This window comes from Fusarium oxysporum, chromosome 14 (assembly GCF_000149955.1).
Source record: "Fusarium oxysporum f. sp. lycopersici 4287 chromosome 14, whole genome shotgun sequence".
NCBI lineage: Eukaryota > Fungi > Ascomycota > Sordariomycetes > Hypocreales > Nectriaceae > Fusarium > Fusarium oxysporum.
The window spans coordinates 1,591,989-1,611,836 of NC_030999.1; the positions used below are offsets into that span (position 1 = coordinate 1,591,989).

Here is a 19,848-nt window from a genome sequence, read left to right on the forward strand (position 1 = left end):
ACAAACAAGTATAGGATGCCTCTTCTCGATATCGTCGGTGTTGATGCCTGTCAACGATCATTCTGCATCGCCTTCGCCTTCCTCAGCGGCGAGGAGGAGAAGGACTACATCTGGGCGTTAGATCGGCTACGTTCAATGTACGAAGCCTGTAGCGCAAGGCTGCCATCTGTGATCCTTACAGACCGCTGTCTGGCCTGCATGAATGCGGTATCTCATTGTTTCCCGGCTGCAGTATCGCTTCTATGCCTTTGGCATGCCAACAAGGCAGTCCTGCGTTACTGCCAGCCAAGCTTTATGCGTCATAACGATGCGGCTCAAAAGCCTCAAGGCCACCAAGAGTGGAAGGACTTCTACGGAAGATGGCATGAGCTCGTGGCATCGGCAAATGAGGAGACATTTGAAGACAGGCTTCAGCAGCTCAAAGAGCGCTATGCTTCAGCTCACGCCCGGGAGGTCGCCTACATCATCGAAACATGGCTTGACCTCTACAAAACAAAGCTCGTGAAAGCTTGGGTTGATCGGTATCTTCACTTTGAGAATGTGGTTACATCTCGAGGCGAGGGTATTCATCAGCTCATCAAGGTGTACCTTGATACTTCCCAGCTAGATCTCTTTGAGGCCTGGAGGGCTATCAAGCTGGCGATACTTAACCAAGTAGCTGAGCTCCGAGCAAACCAGGCGAAGCAGCAAATCCGAACACCCATAGAACTCTCAGGGAGTCTATACAGCATCATACGAGGCTGGGTATCTCACGAGGCATTGCGGAAGGTTGAGGCGCAGAGAAAGCGGCTCCAACAGGACAGACTCCCTGCCTGCACAGGAGTCTTCTCAGCAACGCTTGGGCTCCCTTGCGCTCACACAATTGAGCCTCTTCTACAACAAGCCCAGCCGCTTCAACTACACCACTTCCATACGCATTGGCATCTTCAACGAGAAGGAAACCCTCAATTGCTCATAGAGCCCCGCCGTCAGTTCGATCAGGTGCCAGCTACGTCAACATTGCCGAAGACTAGCACTCAGCGCGAGCCATGTGCATTTGAGATCGTCGAACAAGCATCACAGACGAGAGCCAACCCCAAATGTTCAAGATGTCATACACAGGGCCACAGGATGAGCTCAAAGGCATGCCCATTGCGATATGCGCATCTTGTATCTCCCTCAGCTTCTACAGCGCCCCCAAATACGCTGCCGCCATCGACTACACCAAGTTCGGCTCAACAGCCAGTTCCCGATCCATCCTTATGCTCAATTTTGCCACAGCAGCAGGTAGCGCCGCCAGCGGCACTATGTGATCAAGAGATGGTGCCGTCCCCGCCAGATATAATAGCACTGCCATCCTCATCAGCGGATGTACCTCCACCACCAGATATGCCGCCATCGGTACCAGCGTCTGGGCCAGACATACGCTATGATGACCCTCGTGCTATATATGATCGATATATTGCAGCACGGATGGCATGGTATAACAAGCTGCCTCGAGGTAGCTTAAAGACTAACCAGGAATATCGAAAGGCAATGGGCCTCCCTCAACGCTACGATAAGACAAGTTACAGCTGGTGTTTGGATTATAAGCAGATGGGTAAGCGATGCACATCAACGATACCTGGACGGGAGTGGACTAAGGAGGAGATGATGGCGTACTTGGATTGGACCAGGGTAGAAGATGAACGTGTGGAGAGGCAAGTCGCCCAGGAGATGGGCGACAACCCTCTGGCGAACAGGCGAACAGGCATGAAGGAGATTTGGAAGAGGGTTGAGCAGGACATGATCGACCAACAAGCTCTGTACTCGAACGATAAACTGGCTGAAGACTGTATCATAGTTACTGCTTAGATTATTATTAACGCCTACATTACTTATATCCCAATTATGGCACCGTGAGAAAAAATCTGTATAGCAGAGCAGTTCGTCATCTAGAGATTAGAAGCAATACAATAAAATACAATAGGCTGGCTGGCATACAAGGGTGTTGGGCTTACATAACTCCCTTACAGACGCACCGGGTGCGCAACACGTGACACTTACGTGCGCATCCAGGTGCGCACCTATTGGCGCCCCCAGAAAAGCAGTTGATTACATAACTGGTGGCTACGGCAAGGAGTGTTTGGGCGTATGAAGAGCTCATATCTCATATGCTAGTCAAAATTTCCTTCCATACCCTAGGCTCACTATTGCATTTCTCCTAGTGACAGTTTGGCAAGGTCAAAGTAGCGCGAAGAGGGACAACTCTGAACTTTAACCTAGGAGTTTCGTTATTTTGAAGGTGAATCGTAGATATGCCACCTGATATGCACCTTTATCGACGGAAAGGACGAGGTTTCATTACACAAGCTTGTGACTCGTCCACCGGTCTTTGACTAGGTACCCTGTGATGACAGAGTTGAAATCAGAAAGCATATACTTTGAAACCTCCCTTGAAATCGCCATATCCTGATGGGTTCGGCAGGATCCACATTTTACCATCCACCTGGTGGCAAAGTGAGCTTGTTTTCATGTACCGTGGCGAAGATAACTTACCATCTTGATGCCTTGAAGGCTGTTACGCACCGTCCGGGAAGCTTCCAATCTAAAAACATTGTCTTGCCCGGTTTTCTCTGCACTATGAGAACATCGTCTCTCAGCCCTTGCCTTCTTACTTCGCAACTATCAAGTTGCGAGCTGCATAAGCCATCGCATCGCACCAGGGAGAGTCCCGTGGAGCGAATGCTTTTGACATGGTCTAAAAAGCGAGCGGATACCGATGCCTCTGGTAGATAGATGTTGAACAATTGCTTTAAGGATGCTGATGCCGCTCTTGGCCCATGCATTCTTATCTGACCCTAATGACTGATGCTTGCTTTGGAATATGGCCTTAGTCTCATAGTTAAGGCATGGTATGAAAGCATTATTGAGATACTTGAGTGACAATGCGACGCTTACTGCATTCTTGGCTAAGATTACGGAGTGTTTGTTGCTTTCGAGGCCGGTCAACAGGCAGTGGATCGATTTTGTGCGACAGGCTATGTATGACTCAGCTCGCAATAGCGATCTAAGAGACAGCAATAAAATTCATTGAAGCTCCACCACTCCCCGGAACAAATAGCCGCCATCCTGTATACCGTTATTGAAGGACCTTTTCTTCCAGTAGAGGCCTTCTCAAATTCTTGTTTTAATCTTACACAGGAGCCCCTCTTCCTCTCACTTCGCCTCGAGCATGCTTATCTCTTCTACTTGGTTGGGTTAGGCGAAGCAGGGACAAATTTATGTACCTCAGGTTGTTTGTAGGGGAGCAACTTGTCGGCGTTAGGCTATCAGGTACTGGTGGCTCAGGGATTGAGAGAAGAGAGCGGATACGTGATAGATGTTTCAAAGTCACACACCAGATCATATCAAGCGTGGCACATGAATTACCGACCAGATCCTAACGCAGACTCAGCATAGAACCTTTGAGGTATGCTGCTCCAGACTCATACATTCGTATCAAAGTATCGAACTCGGAGTGACACCACCAAACCACCCACTATCGCATACACAGCTTCTGAACACAGAGGATGGTTCAAATTCCAAGGTCCTTCTTCAAAGCGGGCAGAACTGTGCCGTCATTCCACTTCCAGATCAAACCACTGTTATGTCCAGCAAAGGCAGCCCCGGTCCAGTAAGTATTGAGATAACCCTCGAGCTTGAGAAGCTCAGTATAGAAGCCTTTTGCAATGTCTTCACCGGTTACATGAAGATCGTAAGGAACATGGTTGGAGATATAAGGAAAAGTAACTCTCTTCGCCGCGTCGGTGGATACAGCACCCACTCGCGCCAGTGTAGTAAGCTCCTTACGAATAAGACTTTTACTATCAGCTACAGTGTATTCGGTATTGTCGAAGGCAACGCCAAGGAGGAATTGATTCGGAGAACCAGAAGACAGGTAGGCGTTGCTTCCAGGAATCATCGGAGTCTTGGCAGGAGTCATGATACCGACGTTCTGGAGGCTCACATCGAGACCAGGGATATCAGCAACGCCTGCAACATAGCCGAAAGCAGAAAATTTGGAGAACAACTTTCGCTCCATCTCGGAGAGATCAAAAGCCCTCATGTTCTCGATCGTCTGGGGAATAGCGACCACGAGCTTCTTCGCCTTGATGGTGAAACTCTCACGCTTCTGTCGAATGGTCACGATAACACCTTGCTTATTTCGCTGAACTCTGATGACGTCTGAACTTAGATAAATATCATTTCCAAGCACAGCAGAAGCAGCCTTGTAGATGCTTCGAGTATCCCCTGACGCGGCGACGAGGAATTCGCTAGAAACAGCCTGCAAAAGCCCCGGTCCAAACTTCTTAATACCGTAAAGAGTAGGAATGGTGGTAATGTTGCCAGGGTACCAGTTTAGCTGACTGATGAGAGGAAGAATGGCGCTGAAGTTGTTCTGCTGGGCAAACTGTCCGAAAGGCAGAAGCAACTCTTCGGGCACAGGGTCGGGAACGCGATAACCTTGGTCGATCCAGGGATATTTGCTCAGAACATTTTGAGAATAGGTCTGCATTGCTGCAGCCATGGCCTTTTTAGTGGCAGCAGCCTCTGCTTCATCCTGGGCAGGGACTGGAACACCCAGAGTAAAGTCGTACATCTTAGTTGAAGGAGTCGCCTTGAAGGGGTTGTGTTTTGCTACAGCAACTCCAAGACGCGCTAAGTACTTTTGCACAGTGTTGGTGTTTTCAAAAAGTACAACACCAATATTGGCAGGGATTTGTCTTGGGGTTGATGTATGTCTCGGCATGCCCTCCGATCTGATCTTTCTTCTCAATCACGGCAACCGCGGCGCCTGCATCTTTGAGATTGACTGCCGCATGTATGCCGGATGAGCCACCACCGATAACAGCTACGTCGACATGGACATTTTTGGTTATAGCTACAACGCATACCGGAGATAGGCAGGAAGCCAAGGCAAAGAGATTGTTATAGAATTTCATGGTCAAAGATTGACGAAGAATAAAATATGTTCCTTGGCAAGACCTTTTCGGAATGGCACCTTAGCTTATTTTGTACTGCCAGAATCGGGCGTATGCCACCGACTTGAACGGGTCAGAGTGTTAATTATTACGGGGATCAAGGTACTGGATTGAAGTCTGCGGTTACGTTTACCTGCAGCTTTGTCCACTTATCATTAGTGGTTCACAAAGGCTCCAATTCATAACCTTCGGGCCGCCTCACCCTGTGAAAAGGGTAAGATTATCTCCGTATCAGAACATTTTGGCTCGTATTTATCACTGTTTTGAAGTTGGTTACATGAATAGGCATTCAGTCTCATGGTGCCACTCAAGAAATACTCGCAGGTACATGAGTCGGCCATGGAACCCAGCATACTTCACGACTCACCAGCCCTAGCCATGAGCATGCACGAACTATGCATCGCTTCATGGCAATTCCATTCAAGCGGTAAAATGCGTAGATGTGCGCGAAGGCCCCAGAAGCCTTGCTGAAGATTTTCCGGAGCTACTTGATCTTGGCTTGCTGATGTCGTTTTACTCTCACCACCAACCAAATCCTTCCAATTGGCTCTGGATCGCATACTCTATCTATGAACTAGAATTTGGTCTTCGCATATTCCACTCTTCAAGTTGTGCAGGCTGGCGTCAAAGAACGTTCTGGGCCAGTGATATCTTGTCTATCAGGTCGCTGTCTCCTCCGCAAGTGTTCAAGCAGGAGCTGTGCTCCAGGCTTTTGGATCATACTTTTCACGTCAAGAAAAATATATTGGGCTCTTTTTAATCTTCCTTTGATTTTGTTTTCTATCATTGCAGCCTTAATAACCGTCATCAAGGACTGACGGTTGACACTCCCAATAGAGACAAAGCCAAGGGCGAGCACATGCTTGCTTGGTGATATACGTGATCTAGAAAAAGTGGCTTATTATAGATTATTCGGCCATATCTAGAAATAAGTCTCGAGTTCAGTGCATCCTGAACTTGGGATACGACGGATTTTGTTTTTATCCGTCGCTATGATGGTTGATGGGAGCATAAATAAACTCGAATATTTAGTTATTCTAGGCTGCTTTTTATAGGAGATCGTTTCTGTAAATAAACTGGCATTGAGACATCTATAAATGCAAAGTCTCATATAAGCCTATAAGTTAAAAAGACGTTGACGTCGCTTTAAGACCGTTTGCTTGCTCTTCACTTTACAGGAACCCTTTCCTTCCCGCATCATCCCTTTTCTTAGCTTCTCATCCACTTATCGTCCACCTTGTGAAATAAATTGGTATAATTGGGAAGATCTAGTCTGCCCACACCTTTTCTGATCGCTTAATTTGACCTATTGGTATTGATTTCAAAGCCAGTTGCGCGCATGATACCATCGCTCCATACTTAATACTTTTCTGAAGCTGAAAGACCCATAAATTGAGCTTGTCATTGTCCAACACCAAATCTTCATAAATCGCATTCTGTATCAGTGTCTTGAAAAAGGACAATCAAGACTTGAACCACCAAAATCACGATAATGCCCCCCAGGAACAAGGGAGTCGCGAATCCTTTTGCCGGCTGTGTGATTACCGTCTGTGGCAGACCTGGCACCATTGATGGCCAACCATATACCCATGATAGTTTCAAAGATATCATTGTCCAATATGGCGGGAGATTTGTTCGAAGTGTCACAGGGGCTACCACTCACGTTGTTGCCACTAAAGATAGTTTGGAGCGTAAAACTGCCACAATGGTGGCCGCCAGGAGGAGGGAAAATCTTTCCTTTATGATGCCAGAATGGCTCATTGACACCGACACCAAGAAGAAAAAGCTGAACGCAAAGGAATACGCCTGGACGGACTTGGAGAGACTAAGAGTGAGCCAGCTTAAAACCCAAAGCGCCAAGACAAAGACTACCAAGAAAATTGCTAAGGCTAAAGCACGTGTCAAGGACGAACCTAAGGAAGATGGGGAAGCTCCACCCAAGACCTCAGCTAAGCCCAAGAAGACTGCAGCTAAGTCCGAGCCCAAGGCCGCAGCTAAGCCCACGACTGCAGCTAAGCCCAAGCCCAAGGCCGCAGCTAAGTCCAAGGCCTCTAAGCCCAAGACCAAAGCTAAGTCCAAGACCTCGGTTGAGCCGCTCACCGAATATGACGTCTGGGTCGATCCTGACTCTCGTCTCATCTACGATGCATATTTGACCCAGACCAGTTCTGATACCAAGACTGACAGGTTCTTCCGTATCCAAGTTATGAAGGACCCTAACTCATCGACCTTTAGGACAAGGACTCAATGGGGTCGTATTGGCGGGACGCCTACTTATCAAGTCCTGGGAAATGGAGGTCGTGGAGAGGCTATCGAGAAATTTGAGGAAAAGTTCAAGTCAAAGTCAGGTCTCGCTTGGGAAGATCGTTCTGCACACCCTAAGCCTAAAAGATACACCTATCACCGTCATTCCGGCAGCGATAACGATACGACAGATCATTCATAAAGGCCTTAAGGGTCTTAATATGGTGAGTTCTCTACCTTTTCTTTATTCACGCAAGTGAAATCTGTGCATTGACTCCACATCTATGCTAACATGCTCGCAGGCCGGCCCTGACAGCAAGCCCACTTATGCCAACGACCAAATTTTATCTTTGGACTACAATGAGTACATATGTTACGATGTTGGAGGTCAAGTTACGTTACCTGTGACATGTGAAGATCTTTGCAGAGCGATAGTGGCCGAACGACTTATGTCATACCAGCTCCATTTAAAATTTCTGGTGTTTTTTCGTTATAGTCATACTCGAACTACATGTTTTTGGCAGAAAGGATTTGATTGGAATACTTGTTGTAAATAGTTTCTTTCCGTGTACTTCTGATGTAATAAGAGCACGAAGTATTTGACACCTCATGACGATTGATATTGCTGGTCTACATATCCATTCAGAGCAAGAATAAAATTGGTATTCATGTAGGTTCACTTCATACTATGTCGCAATCCGTCACATGAAGTGGATCGTTGAAAAATGAACCCTTTACATAGCCTGCAAGCGCTACTATGTACCGAATCCTAACGATTGCATATTGGCCATGGATGTGATTACAGCTTGACAGAAGAAGCCGAATTGAACGGTTTCCAAGACCAAGCTGACTTTTGTGATACAGCGTATGCGATAATGGCTCTGCTCAAAGTAGAAGCCGTTCGCCGCGCTTGCAAAGCAATGATCTCTAAGGGTTTGGAATCAGCAAATGGCAAGGCGCAATAGCGGGCCCTGGACGACAAGGAGGGCGTGCAATGAGATTTAGAGGTACCGCTTCGTGCTATATACGGGGGATACCGGTGCGATCTTTCGGCCGCCCAGAAGACGGGGATTGTTACCACAGCAGGAAATATTGGGATGAATGGATAAAAGGGGAATTTCCCTTTACTTTTGCTGTAGAATCCAAGGCTCATTGCCATTTATCAAAGTGCAACGACCGGGTAATCCTCCAAGCAATAAGTATGACGACCCTGTTTGGCAAGCAGGAATATTGGACAGGATTTCCGGCACGCGATGCTATAGGAATTATTAGATGAAAGGGGAGCAATACCAATCGAAAGGGTGGAAGAGAGACAGGAAATGATCAAATAAGTAACGTATGAAGGACAGATACAGCTCCGGTGCTAATCCAGGCAGTCAAGTACTTCGTCGTCTGGCACTCTAATGAAAGCAATTACCTACCCGTGCCAAGGTGGTTTAGGACAGCAACTTTTCAAAACAGCCTTAAGCTGTGTATCAAAGGCAGACACGATTTGAATTAACTGCCAGATTTTAAGCCTAGTGCAATTAAGATAGTATTTTCAGCTCTCAACATACCTTACTAACAAATGTTTATTAAAGGATATAAGACCAGCTAGGGCAACAAGGTATGGCCAATCAAAGCCGTACTATATTCAGTCGATTGAGGCTCAGAAAGTTTGAATTAAAAGGCAAAGGCCTTCCAGTGGTTGGAATTGCTTGAGGTAGTATAGGTCCAGAGGCTGGCGGTCAAGAAGCACACGCTAAAGTATGAATGAAAGAATATCAGATTTAATACCGCCACGATTGTTACTCGAACAAAGTTCGCCAACCTTGGCAATAATAATGGATAGTTTGTGAGAGAGTGAGAACGCACTGCGCCGCTAAGGGCAACAAATAAAGCTTTTGACATGAACGCGGCGCTCATACCCCAATGAACCAATCCGTTACTTTGGGCTCTAAAAGCCCCAAGGCAGCCATTCCAGTGCACATGATGGTGTTACGGTGGATAGGTTTCCTGTTTTACCTATGATGTTTGTATCTCGTCGATACTTCATCACCCAGTCAACCTTCAGCTCTTTCTCGACAAACCGGGGCCTGGACAAGCGACAACATCGCACGCGCCATCTTGAAAGGTGTTTTATCTCGGAACCATGTATCATAGCTATAACCGCCACGTGGTAGGTTTGTTACACCTCCGTACTACGAATCGATAGTGAGTTTGTTATTAGTAAACCACTAATATAACACTTTGCTTCTGATCTTGATATTGTGGCTTTTGACTCTTTAATTGACTTATATTACATATCGTTGGTAGAGGGCCTCCTCAGTGAGTACTTCACCGGCATCGAGCAATTGCTTTTCCATATTGGCCTCACGCACTGGCCCTTGCTCATCTATAAACTTAGAGACGCTTTTAGATAGGCACGTAAGATAGTAGTTCACTCCCGCTATCTCGTAGAGGCAATTGTATCCAATTTGGAATCCTGTGGGTAATTGGTTAGAGGCGCAAGGACCTTCACATTTCTGAGGTTCTATTTGATACATTTGCCGAGGTCCTTTGTTAGGCATGCACTCTACATCTAAGGGATAAGATATTATGATTGTAGCAAAAGCAAAGGCATGGCCTGCTTTGAGGAATTTCCGGTCCATTCTAACGATGTAAACGACATCAAAGTTATGTAACTTGGCAAGGAGGTGGGCCATATCCTCGGCATCTGTGTTGTAGCTTAAGCCTTTATTGTGTCGAGGCTGGGGATATAGTGTGAGCTGTGAGCTGTCATGGCGTCTAGAAAATGCGCCCAACTGGAGGGTAGGTTCATAGAAACGCATTTCGTTGATGGGTAAGCTATTAGTAGTTACTTGTCACTATATAGTAATAGGTAATCCGTTAAGGGTAGCACTACTAAAGATTTTCAATTTACTAATACAAAGGAATCTTAACTTTACTAAAAAGGCAGTGCTAATTTTAGTACGAAAAATAACCATATAGTTATATAGTTACATAGCTATAGAAACTTAGCTAATTATAGCGATAGTAATTATAAGCCTTAATTAACTTACTATTTCAATGTATAAGCATTTTGTGCTAGTATCTTTCAAGTATTATAAGAGGTCAACTTCTGCGCCGTGCTACTTTGAGATACTGACAAATTCGGAAGAGACTCAACACTCAGCAATCTCCACACTATATAACGTCCTGAACCTGCTTGCGCATCTGCTTGCTCGGACATATACATCTTCCTACCATGAACTTCGCCATTCTATTGTGGGGCTTTCTCCTCTCTCAAGGCGTTACGGCCTTACCGATTAGTCCGCATGACCGAGACCCACGAGGAGTTCGCCTAGACAAGAGAAGCAAAGACGAATGCATGGAGTCAAAAAATATATATCAGTTTATGAAGTGTTTTTTGATAGACAGTCAGGATCAGACATGAGGGGTTAACGATAAAGATCAAACAGCAAGCGCACTGCTTCTTTCCAGGCAATTCCAAAAGGACCGGTCGCGCGGCATACAGATAATGCCACTGCTCAGCTCACAAGCTCCACTAATTGCGGCATAAACTAGATTCAGGCCGTGTCACTAAGAATCTAATCATGATACCTTGAGGGAGGTTGGCAGGAGAAGGGGAGCAAAACGAAATCGAAGTTTGAAATCAAACAAGTTACTCGCAAAGACATAATATAGCAGGTTTATATCAATACAGCTAAAACAGAATTTTCCTCAAGTCACGCTATTTGCTCTCTTCGGCGTACGCATCGTCTCCATTTCCATTAGTTCTTAACTTCGGTTGACATGTCAACTCTGCTGTGAGTGATGTCTGTAATTCAGTTCTAGCTTTGGTTACAATAAGATTAAAGAAAGCTCGGAGTAATATCTTTGTCATTGACTCTACAAAGATGAAGGTCCACAAGAAATAGAACTATCAGTTCTAATTAATTCTGTACAGCTATGCGTCAAGAGTTTATTCACATCGTACATCAGGAGTCTCCCAACGACAGCCTACTTGCCAGAGGTCGTGGTGGTGCCAAGCTTTCCGTTGTCAATACTTGAATCTAGAATGCTAGCACATTCTTTTTTCTCAGTGGGCTATGGCAGGGAAGTGGTGAAGTCGTCCCCTTGAATGAAGTCCATGGCCATCAGTTGCCTCGGCTACTGCAAACTATTCTCAGTAAATCCCTAGTCGTGCACGATGGGTCGCTGGTGTGCCATCTCCTGTTTAACGCGAGGTACATTTATAGATTTAGGAAGAAAACCGAGCCGAAATTGGATACCCATGTGTGAGTGTAGTGTCCGTGAGGAAATTGGCCGGAAGTGGCGTAGGCACTCGTAAGCGATATGGCCCTAATTAAACAAGTGGCGCTATAGTAGCACCTCATCAGATGACAGCAGGTGGCATACTGAGACTACCGTCTGAGGAACCAAAATGATATACTACGATAAGACTTACAGGAAAGAATGGCTAAAGAATGTAGAATATGACAATTATTATGTTAACCTAACTGTACAACCTCGGCCGCCCCGATATTTGTTGTTACATGGGTATCTGACATTGAATTGAAACTGTACAAGCTGGGAACCCAACTTTCATTCTAAGAACTGGACTTGTTTACGAATGCAATTACGCACTAATTTTGTGGTTCGGATCAAATAAAGGTCGACTTTTCCTGCCTTGATAGGTTGAACGGCGAAGGAGTAAGGGGCTGGCTCACAGGGAATTAGGTGATGATCAGGTGCGTAAGAGAGAGACTCTTAGCTAGGCTGGTACTTAAAAGTGACTGTCTTGACGCCTTTTCTTCTCCTGGAGAAAGTATTTAGAGCTTTCTTACATGCGTCAGACATGATCAGCTATGTAGTTGACTGCTGCCTATAAGGTTAAGCTTTAGGCTGCGAACACAGGTGACGAGTGAGAACATGACTTTCTCTTTCCCCTAATATACAGTATTGAGCACTGAGAGCTTCCTCTTCTAGAACAAGCTTAGATATGTTAGTCTGTCTCCACACAGTGTCAATCTCACATTTCCGTGGACTGTATACATCAGCATCGACGCTTTTGGACATTCGGAGTAAGCTTTAGCCGTAAGCCGAAGGCTAGCAACCATGCACAGGAGCAATAACGCGTCAGCCTGAAAAGTGGCAAACTTGGACTTGACAACCCTCGCGAGATGGCGCCACAATTATCGAAGATCCAACGAACCGAGCTTCAGCAAGTCATCATAGACAAGTTAAAAGGTGAAGAAGTCATCACAGACGAGCAGATAGCGACTACGATCGGTCGATGCACCGCGCGAACCGTCCGTCACGCACGATCCAATATACTCCGACATGGTACAATCGATGCTCCTCGTCAGACGACCGCCTGGCCTGGAATCGTAACGGAGAATATGTGGTTGGCTTTACAAGACAAGCTGACCAGGGATCCTTGTATGAGTCAACAGGATATGGCCGATTTTCTTAACAAGAAATATCGCGTCAACTTGTCACGGTTCACCATCGGTAGGACGCTGAAGCGCGTTGGCTGGACCAAGAAGGTGACGCAGAACGTTGCAAAAGAGCGTAATCAAGATTTACGAGATAACTACATAGAAAGGCGGTCCCATTACAAACCCGAGCAAATGATATTCATCGACGAAAGCGGGAGCGATCGTGGGCTGGCGATACTGGGACGAGGCTACGCCCCCAAAGGAGTAACCCCAGTTCAGTACAAGCGCTTCCATCGCGGTAAGAGAGTGCAAATGTTACCAGCGTACACCCTGGGAGGAGTCATATATTGTGAGGTATACCAGGAGAATACAGATACCGAGCTGTTCCAAGGGTTTCTCGAAAGGTTGCTGCCCTTTTGCGGCAGGTATCCTGAACCCAACTCCGTCATCTTTATGGACAACGCCTCCTTCCACTTCATTTCCCCTAGCCTTCAGGGTAAGCTCGCGGAGGCGGGTGTGATAATAGAAATGCAACCGCCGTATTGTCCCGACTTGAATCCTATCGAGTATTTATTCGGTTCTGTCAAGAACCGCATCAGGAAGATGGCGCGAGAAGACGAGGCTCTCATACAGGGCGACTTCAAGTCGTACCTGTATATGCAGGTCAGGATTGTAGGACAACATTCTAAAATCGTAAAAGGACACTTCAAGAAAGCACAAATTTACATTGACTAGAAGAAAAACTGGATAGATAAAATAGAAACCGTTCTAACATTGCACATTGTTCCCTTGGCGCCGTTTTATGTATGATCCAGCATCACAAACATAACGCCATGCCACGCCCTCCGGTATCCCATGCTTCTTATAAAAGCGGAACATCTTTTCTTGGTTGCTAGCAAGCATGTCGAGATCAAAGCAATGCGCCAGAGTCAGCTCCTGAGCCGACGTGTAATATTCTTTCTGCTCGTTGGTGCGCACTCGGGACCGTTGATAGGTACTGTACGCCACTACCTCATCTTCTCTGGGCATGTCAAAATCCACAAGTGAAGTGGTGGGAAAATTCGTCTTCGGGGATGGAGGAACACTATTTGCACATTGGTGACAATGAACCTGGGTAATACGGACAGCTGAGCCATCTGAACCCCGTCGTTGCCGCTTACGACCAGAAATCTTCTCGCGCTCATCCTGTTCCCTTTCTTCCCATTGGCGTTCGTCCTCCTTCACCAGTCGACGGAATTCGGGAGGTACATCGTCGTGTCCGTTCAGGTTGTTCCCTGCCTGCATATAATCGGCGAGCATCCTAATGTGGTGGGGTTGAAGACGGTGATGTTTCCCTTCATTCTGCCAGCAGTGGTCCCCTTTTGTACATGGAGCTCCTGGGCAGCGCATCATTGCATAAGCCTTCCTGACACAGGCACCTCGACCTACGCCAGTCGTTCTAGCTTCTAAATCTGCTTGTTGATTCGCCGTTGCGCTACTTTTGCCCGACTTGCTAACATCGATGGCTCGGTAATAAAATGTAACTATAATAGTGATTTTCTTGCCACTAGTCAAAAACGGACTCCATTCCCGGAGTTGTTTTGCAACAAACGACCATTTGACGTCTAACTTTGGGAACTCCTTGATAATTTTACCTGTTTTGTGATCGGTTACTGATAGGACGATCTTCGTCTTTTCCTCCTTCCATGGCTTGTCGATACACGCCCCAGCCAGCTTCGGCCGGAGAACGTAGTTCCAGAACTTGCGCGGCGATATTACGATATTTAGCTCTGTTTCACCAGCCTGGTTCCTGTTTTTGGCAAACAATTTCCATTCCATATTATAGCGTATCGTCGGCTCGTCTTCGTACGACCGTTCTGGCTCCCAGTCCGCGAATGGCACGAACGTCAAGGCACACCCAGCGGGTCTCAGCCGGCTCCTGAGGGCTGAAGCTGCGGGCTGAGACACCTCGCTGTCGGACGTGGAAGAGTCGGCAGAGATCTGAGCCTCGCTCGCATCGTCACTTGGCCAGTCATTTACAGTGTCGCTCTGGTTCATGGTTATTGCCACGTTTAAAGACACGAGCTGACTGGCTGGTTCTCGCCGTTTCGAGCACCACCTTGCCACAAAGGACACCTGTCCAAAACATTCCCAAGTTTTCCATGACATTCCATCAGCTTCCATGGCCATTGATCACGTGAGTCGTGTCAAGCGACCGCAATTCGTGATTCACCAAGCACTTAGCGATCTGGTCCTTTTTGATGAAGCCATTCGCAAAATCTGAACAGAAACGCAAGACTATGGAAATGAACCAATTAATTAAATCTTGCCAAGTAAAACCTAACATCTGCCGAGCATGAGATCGCGGCAATTTTATGATCGCCAGGTGGGTGGGGTAATGTGGCTGAGGTGGAATTTTGAGGCTGACGTATGGAGTACTGAAATGGCTTACTGAAAGTAACGTGGTCGATGACTCGCACTGTTGATTTAGGCTCCACTCGCCCCAGACTTGCACCCCGGCACTTAGGTACTTAAGCTACTTTGAAGTACTTCTTTTATTGGGCCAAAACATGCTTACCCACAGCTAAGAAGTCTATTTTGGCCGCTTCATTTGCTTATGATGTAGCTCGATGTACTTCCAAGTACCTACCCCAGACTAAACATAGAGCTTATTGTTCTGGAGAGGAAGCTACCGGTGCTCAATACTGTAAGCTTTTACTCAGCATCTTTCATGATGACTAGCTACTAAGCTGAGAGGTTGTTTTGGGCTATTGTGTGAGTAGTAGGTATGCAGAACAGCCTCATTGTTATCCTGTCTCTCGTACTCATAACAGTCTTCAACATAGACTTTACTATTAAGTATACTTTTCTTTTTTAAAACATAACTTTTATAGAAAGCCTTAAGTTTAGTTTCCTTCTTACTATAAGTAAAATGTTACGACCCTAGCGGTTACATCACGTGTACCTCATTATTTTTCTCCAATCACAGGAACGGACCCACCACCTCACATTGGACCGACCTTCCAATACTTTCGGTCCAAAGATAAGATAAGGACCGACGACTCTCGTTCAACGGTCCTACAGACCGATGCATAAACAATATCGGTCCTGAGGGGACCGACGCCAGCACACTATCGGTCCTCACGAAGACCTCTAGTATATATACACTCCTTTAGCAGTAGATAGAACTTAGCTCACCAGCTATCAATAAAACTTCTTTACATTGATCAAGCCTAACACGCATTGAATCTACCATTAAGAGACGTGACACTTCGACAAGCTCAGCATCACGCCCTACGCCATCTGCCAACAATAAACCTAGCACGGCTTAGTTTATCCACAGTTGGGAACCAACCGTCACACGTTGATAGCTCTTGTTCAGACCGTACCGCGTAACGCTGAGCAATACAAACGCAATGTCTGCGAACGTCAACCCCGTCCAACAGCAGAACGCAGCTGCCAACCTTCAGGGTCACCAGCCTGCAGCACCTGCTAACCCTGCACCGGTCAATCGCCCGCCAACCGATCAGAACATGGACGACGCAGACGACTCTTCCCAGAGTTCCGACGACTCGGAGGTCGAACGACTTCGCGAGCAGCTCGGGAACGTCACCAATGAGATGAACGAAATGCGACAGATGCTGGAAGAATTCACCGCTCTGCAGCACCAGCAGAATCAGAGCAACAACAACACCCAGCAGGAGATGTACAACCTGGCCTCGGCAGCCAACAATGGGAGAGACCCAGGAGAAGTCCTCAAGCCTAGCCCGCCTGAGTACTTCGACGGAACCCCGAGCAAGCTACCCACGTTCCTTACTCAAAGCCGAGCCTTCATCACGTACTATCCGAATCAGTTTCGCAACGATTCCGCCAAAGTAATGTACATGGCAGGAAGACTCATCAAAACTGCAGCCCAATGGTTTCAACCCATCATGAATGACTACATGACAAACCCACCTTACAAACTACAACCACGAACCGCTTTACTCTTCGGAGAAAACGGACGTCACGAGATGGAAGAAGCACTCAAAATGGCGTTCGGAACCATTGACGAAAAAGGCCAAGCAGAAAGGAAAATCAAAACACTTAAGCAAACCGGATCAGCATCTACCCTAGGAGTTGAGTTTTTGCAACTCGCAAGCAAGCTACCCTGGGACCAAGACGTATTGATGTCATTTTTCTTCGACGCACTCAAAGAACAAGTCCAACAAGAATTATGGGAGAAAGATCGACCCAGGACATTGGTCGAATACATCAATATGGCAGTCAAAATCGATGACCGACAATTCGCATGGAGAACTCGTAACTCACGAGGAAACAAGGGACGACAAGACAATAAACCTAGATACCATGCCAACCAAGGGAGAACTCGACAAACTGACACGTCCTACGGCACCGAAGCAGGACCAATGGCTATAGGAATGACTAAACGAGACAAGTCCAAAGTCACTTGCTACAACTGTGGCAAGAAAGGACACTACGAACGAGAATGTAAGAACCCCGTCAAAACTAACCAAAAATACAGACCTGTTCCAGAAGGTAAGAAAATCAACATGGTCAAGAAAAACGAAGAACCTCAGATGGCAATCAAAACCATCAACATGACTCGAAAAGACGGATACGATATGACACAAGCAAAAGTACATCAACAACTTCGATCCAACCCCTCGATGTACACGACCCGTTCCTTAGCAAAGAAGAAACCCCTCGAAAAATACTATTCCAAACTGGAACCAGAACAACGACCTGTTCTAGGACATACGGCCCCATCCACAGAAGTTCTCTATTCACGAAGCAAGGAAGAAAAAAGAGAGAAAAGAAACAACCGCGAACAGAAGAAACGGCAACAGGCCAAAAAAGACAAAACAATTGAGTTAGAATGGGTACCAGTACCCGAGCACAACCAACAACCCACCAAAGGAAAATCCATTTTTATGGTCAGAAAGGGAAAGGAAATTGCCCCTAAACCGGACAATGAACCTAGTACCAAGGAGGTCAACCAGGAAATCGACAACATTCCTGTCAAAGTCACCTCACGACGACCAAACCGACATACCAATGATCCCAATTACTTGGAATCCTGCAGAGTTCAAAGGGAGTCCGACGCCAGGAAACTCAGGAATAAGAACGAGAAAACAATCTGGAACACCCCTATCGTACCACAATACGATGAATTCAACCAACGTTTCTGGACCAACAAACACCAGAAATATACGGAACTCGCCAGGGAACGAGCCATCACGGAACAAGATGACGACATCTACATCCGAGCGTACACAAAAGAAATGTTGGAAGACCCTACAACTCCAGAAGAACGTATGCAAGCGGAAAAGGACCTAAGGAGGTACCCTAATCACCCGAACCACAAGCAGATATCATGGGTATCATGCACACGACACTACTGCTCGAGACACCAGCAAGATAAGATAGCAAACGATTGCTTCCCAGTACAAGTTCCGGAACATCAAGAACAGAAACCCTACCTGATAATCGACACAGTTGGGTACCGAGTTACAAAGAAATACAGGGGATCTCAAGTAGCAAAACTAGAAGCTCACACAGAAACACGAGAACGAGCTCTAGCACATATTCAAAATTCTAGACACGTCTCTCAGTGGAGACAACGGGTACAGCAGGAAGTCGAGATCGCCGAAGACGAAACACTCGACCAAGAACTCAGTCAAATCAATCAGGACATCACCCGATGGGAAGGAGAACTATCCCAAGATGAACAAGATATCCTTCGACAGCTAGACAAGCAACAGTTGCAAGAACGATTGATACAAACTGAAGAAGAAAAAGGAAGACCCCTCACTGAAGGAGAAAAAGCAGACATCATCCTAGACCACGAGGTAGGAAAGATGGAAGCTGCTTATCAACAAAAATTAGCCACCCAGAACGAATGTCCCGACGACATCAACTGCACCAAGAGCGAATGCAGCATGGATCACCCATGGGGAAAAGGCACGCGCCATCTGTAACGGAGCGACAGATAGGCGAGAAATCAGAGGCTAAACTACCTAAGAAAGCTCTGAGAATGGCAACGAAAGGACGCCAACGAACCTGCCTAGAACTAAAAGTCAGAATCAAGGGCAAGTGGCTAAGTGCACTTGTAGATAGCGGAGCCGACATGAACTTCATTTCCCCTACAACGGTTAATGAACTAAGCTACCATGGAAGGACAAGAACGACCCATATACAGTACATGACGGACAAGGAGAAACCTATCTTTACGAAAACGGAAATATCACCAGAGAGATTGATCACCTCAAGGTATTCGTTAACGGAAAAAACCAAGGTATCGACTTCGACATCATCCCAGTATGGAGATACGATCTAGTACTCGGATACCCATGGCTATTACGCTACAACCCACAATTCAACTGGAGAACTGGCCAGGTGGACTGCGAAGACCACCCTTCAGATGATGAAAGCGATTCAGGCTACGACACGAGATCTCGAACTTCGACTGAAGAGAGCAGCGAAGACAGGAGCGGCAAAGTACCGCCCATTCCAAAAGGAACACGACACAAGTACCACAAAGGCAAGGTTAAATGCATCAGACGAACGATAGCATCTCTCAAAGGACAGTTCAAACAACTGGACCAAGACATCAAGCAAATGAAACAGATTGCCGCGAAGGAATCTGACGAACGACTCAAGAACATACCACCGGAGTATCGTATCTATGAGAAATTGTTTCAAGAGGAACTAGACACAAAGTTACCCCAACACACGGACTACGATATTGAAATCGTACTAAAGGATGGAAAGAACCCGAAATTCTTCCCCATCTATAATCTATCTCAAGATGAGCTAGGAACGCTCAGAGAATGGATAAACGACATGATACGGAAAGGATACATTAGACCATCAAAATCCTCAGCAGGATTCCCGGTCATGTTCGTACCAAAACCCAATTCGAACAAACTACGACTTGTAGTGGATTACCGACAACTTAACGAAATCACGGAAAAGGACAGAACACCGTTACCACTCATCACCGAACTCAAGGACCGTCTATTCGGCAAAAAATGGTTTACCGCCCTCGATCTCAAATCTGCTTACAATCTCATTCGAATCAAAGAAGGCGACGAATGGAAAACAGCCTTTCGAACGAAATACGGACTATTCGAATACTTGGTTATGCCTTTTGGATTAACCAACGCACCCGCAGTATTCCAACGCATGATCACGAACGTACTTCGAGAATACCTTGACATCTTTGTAGTCTGCTACCT

At 46.4% G+C, this 19,848-nt stretch overlaps 5 protein-coding genes across 6 annotated transcripts; 2 read left to right on the top strand and 3 right to left on the bottom strand.

The window, feature by feature from the left end:
• Positions 1–3,535: 3,535 nt before the first annotated feature.
• On the bottom strand, positions 3,536–4,943 carry FOXG_16426 (uncharacterized protein; the record flags this gene model as incomplete). The annotated part of the gene is made up of 2 exons (XM_018396445.1): positions 3,536–4,659; positions 4,700–4,943. 2 exons carry the CDS (start codon positions 4,941–4,943, stop codon positions 3,536–3,538), a joined length of 1,368 nt encoding a protein of 455 aa, XP_018257335.1.
• A 1,150-nt stretch (positions 4,944–6,093) lies between these two features.
• FOXG_16427 (uncharacterized protein) lies at positions 6,094–7,993 on the top strand. Of its 2 annotated transcripts, XM_018396447.1 has the most exons (3): positions 6,129–6,813; positions 6,889–7,450; positions 7,529–7,957. In XM_018396447.1, exons 1-2 carry the CDS (start codon positions 6,475–6,477, stop codon positions 7,426–7,428), a joined length of 879 nt encoding a protein of 292 aa, XP_018257337.1. In that variant the 5' UTR covers positions 6,129–6,474; the 3' UTR covers positions 7,429–7,450; positions 7,529–7,957. The 2 variants fall into 2 exon arrangements, with proteins under 2 accessions (XP_018257336.1, XP_018257337.1); XM_018396446.1 differs by having other exon boundaries at positions 6,094–7,450; positions 7,529–7,993.
• A 1,275-nt stretch (positions 7,994–9,268) lies between these two features.
• FOXG_22515 (uncharacterized protein) lies at positions 9,269–10,036 on the bottom strand (the record flags this gene model as incomplete). Its single annotated transcript, XM_018402925.1, has 2 exons — positions 9,269–9,406; positions 9,509–10,036. The coding sequence occupies 2 exons, from the start codon at positions 10,034–10,036 to the stop codon at positions 9,269–9,271; spliced, it is 666 nt and encodes a 221-aa protein (XP_018257338.1).
• A 2,316-nt stretch (positions 10,037–12,352) lies between these two features.
• Positions 12,353–15,002, bottom strand: FOXG_16428 (uncharacterized protein). Its single transcript, XM_018396448.1, has one exon. It carries the CDS (start codon positions 14,795–14,797, stop codon positions 13,397–13,399), a length of 1,401 nt encoding a protein of 466 aa, XP_018257339.1. The 5' UTR covers positions 14,798–15,002; the 3' UTR covers positions 12,353–13,396.
• A 1,021-nt stretch (positions 15,003–16,023) lies between these two features.
• Positions 16,024–18,588, top strand: FOXG_22516 (uncharacterized protein; the record flags this gene model as incomplete). The annotated part of the gene is made up of 1 exon (XM_018402926.1): positions 16,024–18,588. The coding sequence occupies one exon, from the start codon at positions 16,024–16,026 to the stop codon at positions 18,586–18,588; it is 2,565 nt and encodes an 854-aa protein (XP_018257340.1).
• Between the last annotated feature and the right edge of the window lie 1,260 nt (positions 18,589–19,848).

Bases quoted from the DNA above. Each gene is read 5' to 3' on its own strand.
- FOXG_16427 (XM_018396446.1), top strand. From the start codon at position 6,475: ATGCCCCCCAGGAACAAGGGAGTCGCGAATCCTTTTGCCGGCTGTGTG.
- FOXG_16428 (XM_018396448.1), bottom strand. From the start codon at position 14,797: ATGGCCATGGAAGCTGATGGAATGTCATGGAAAACTTGGGAATGTTTT.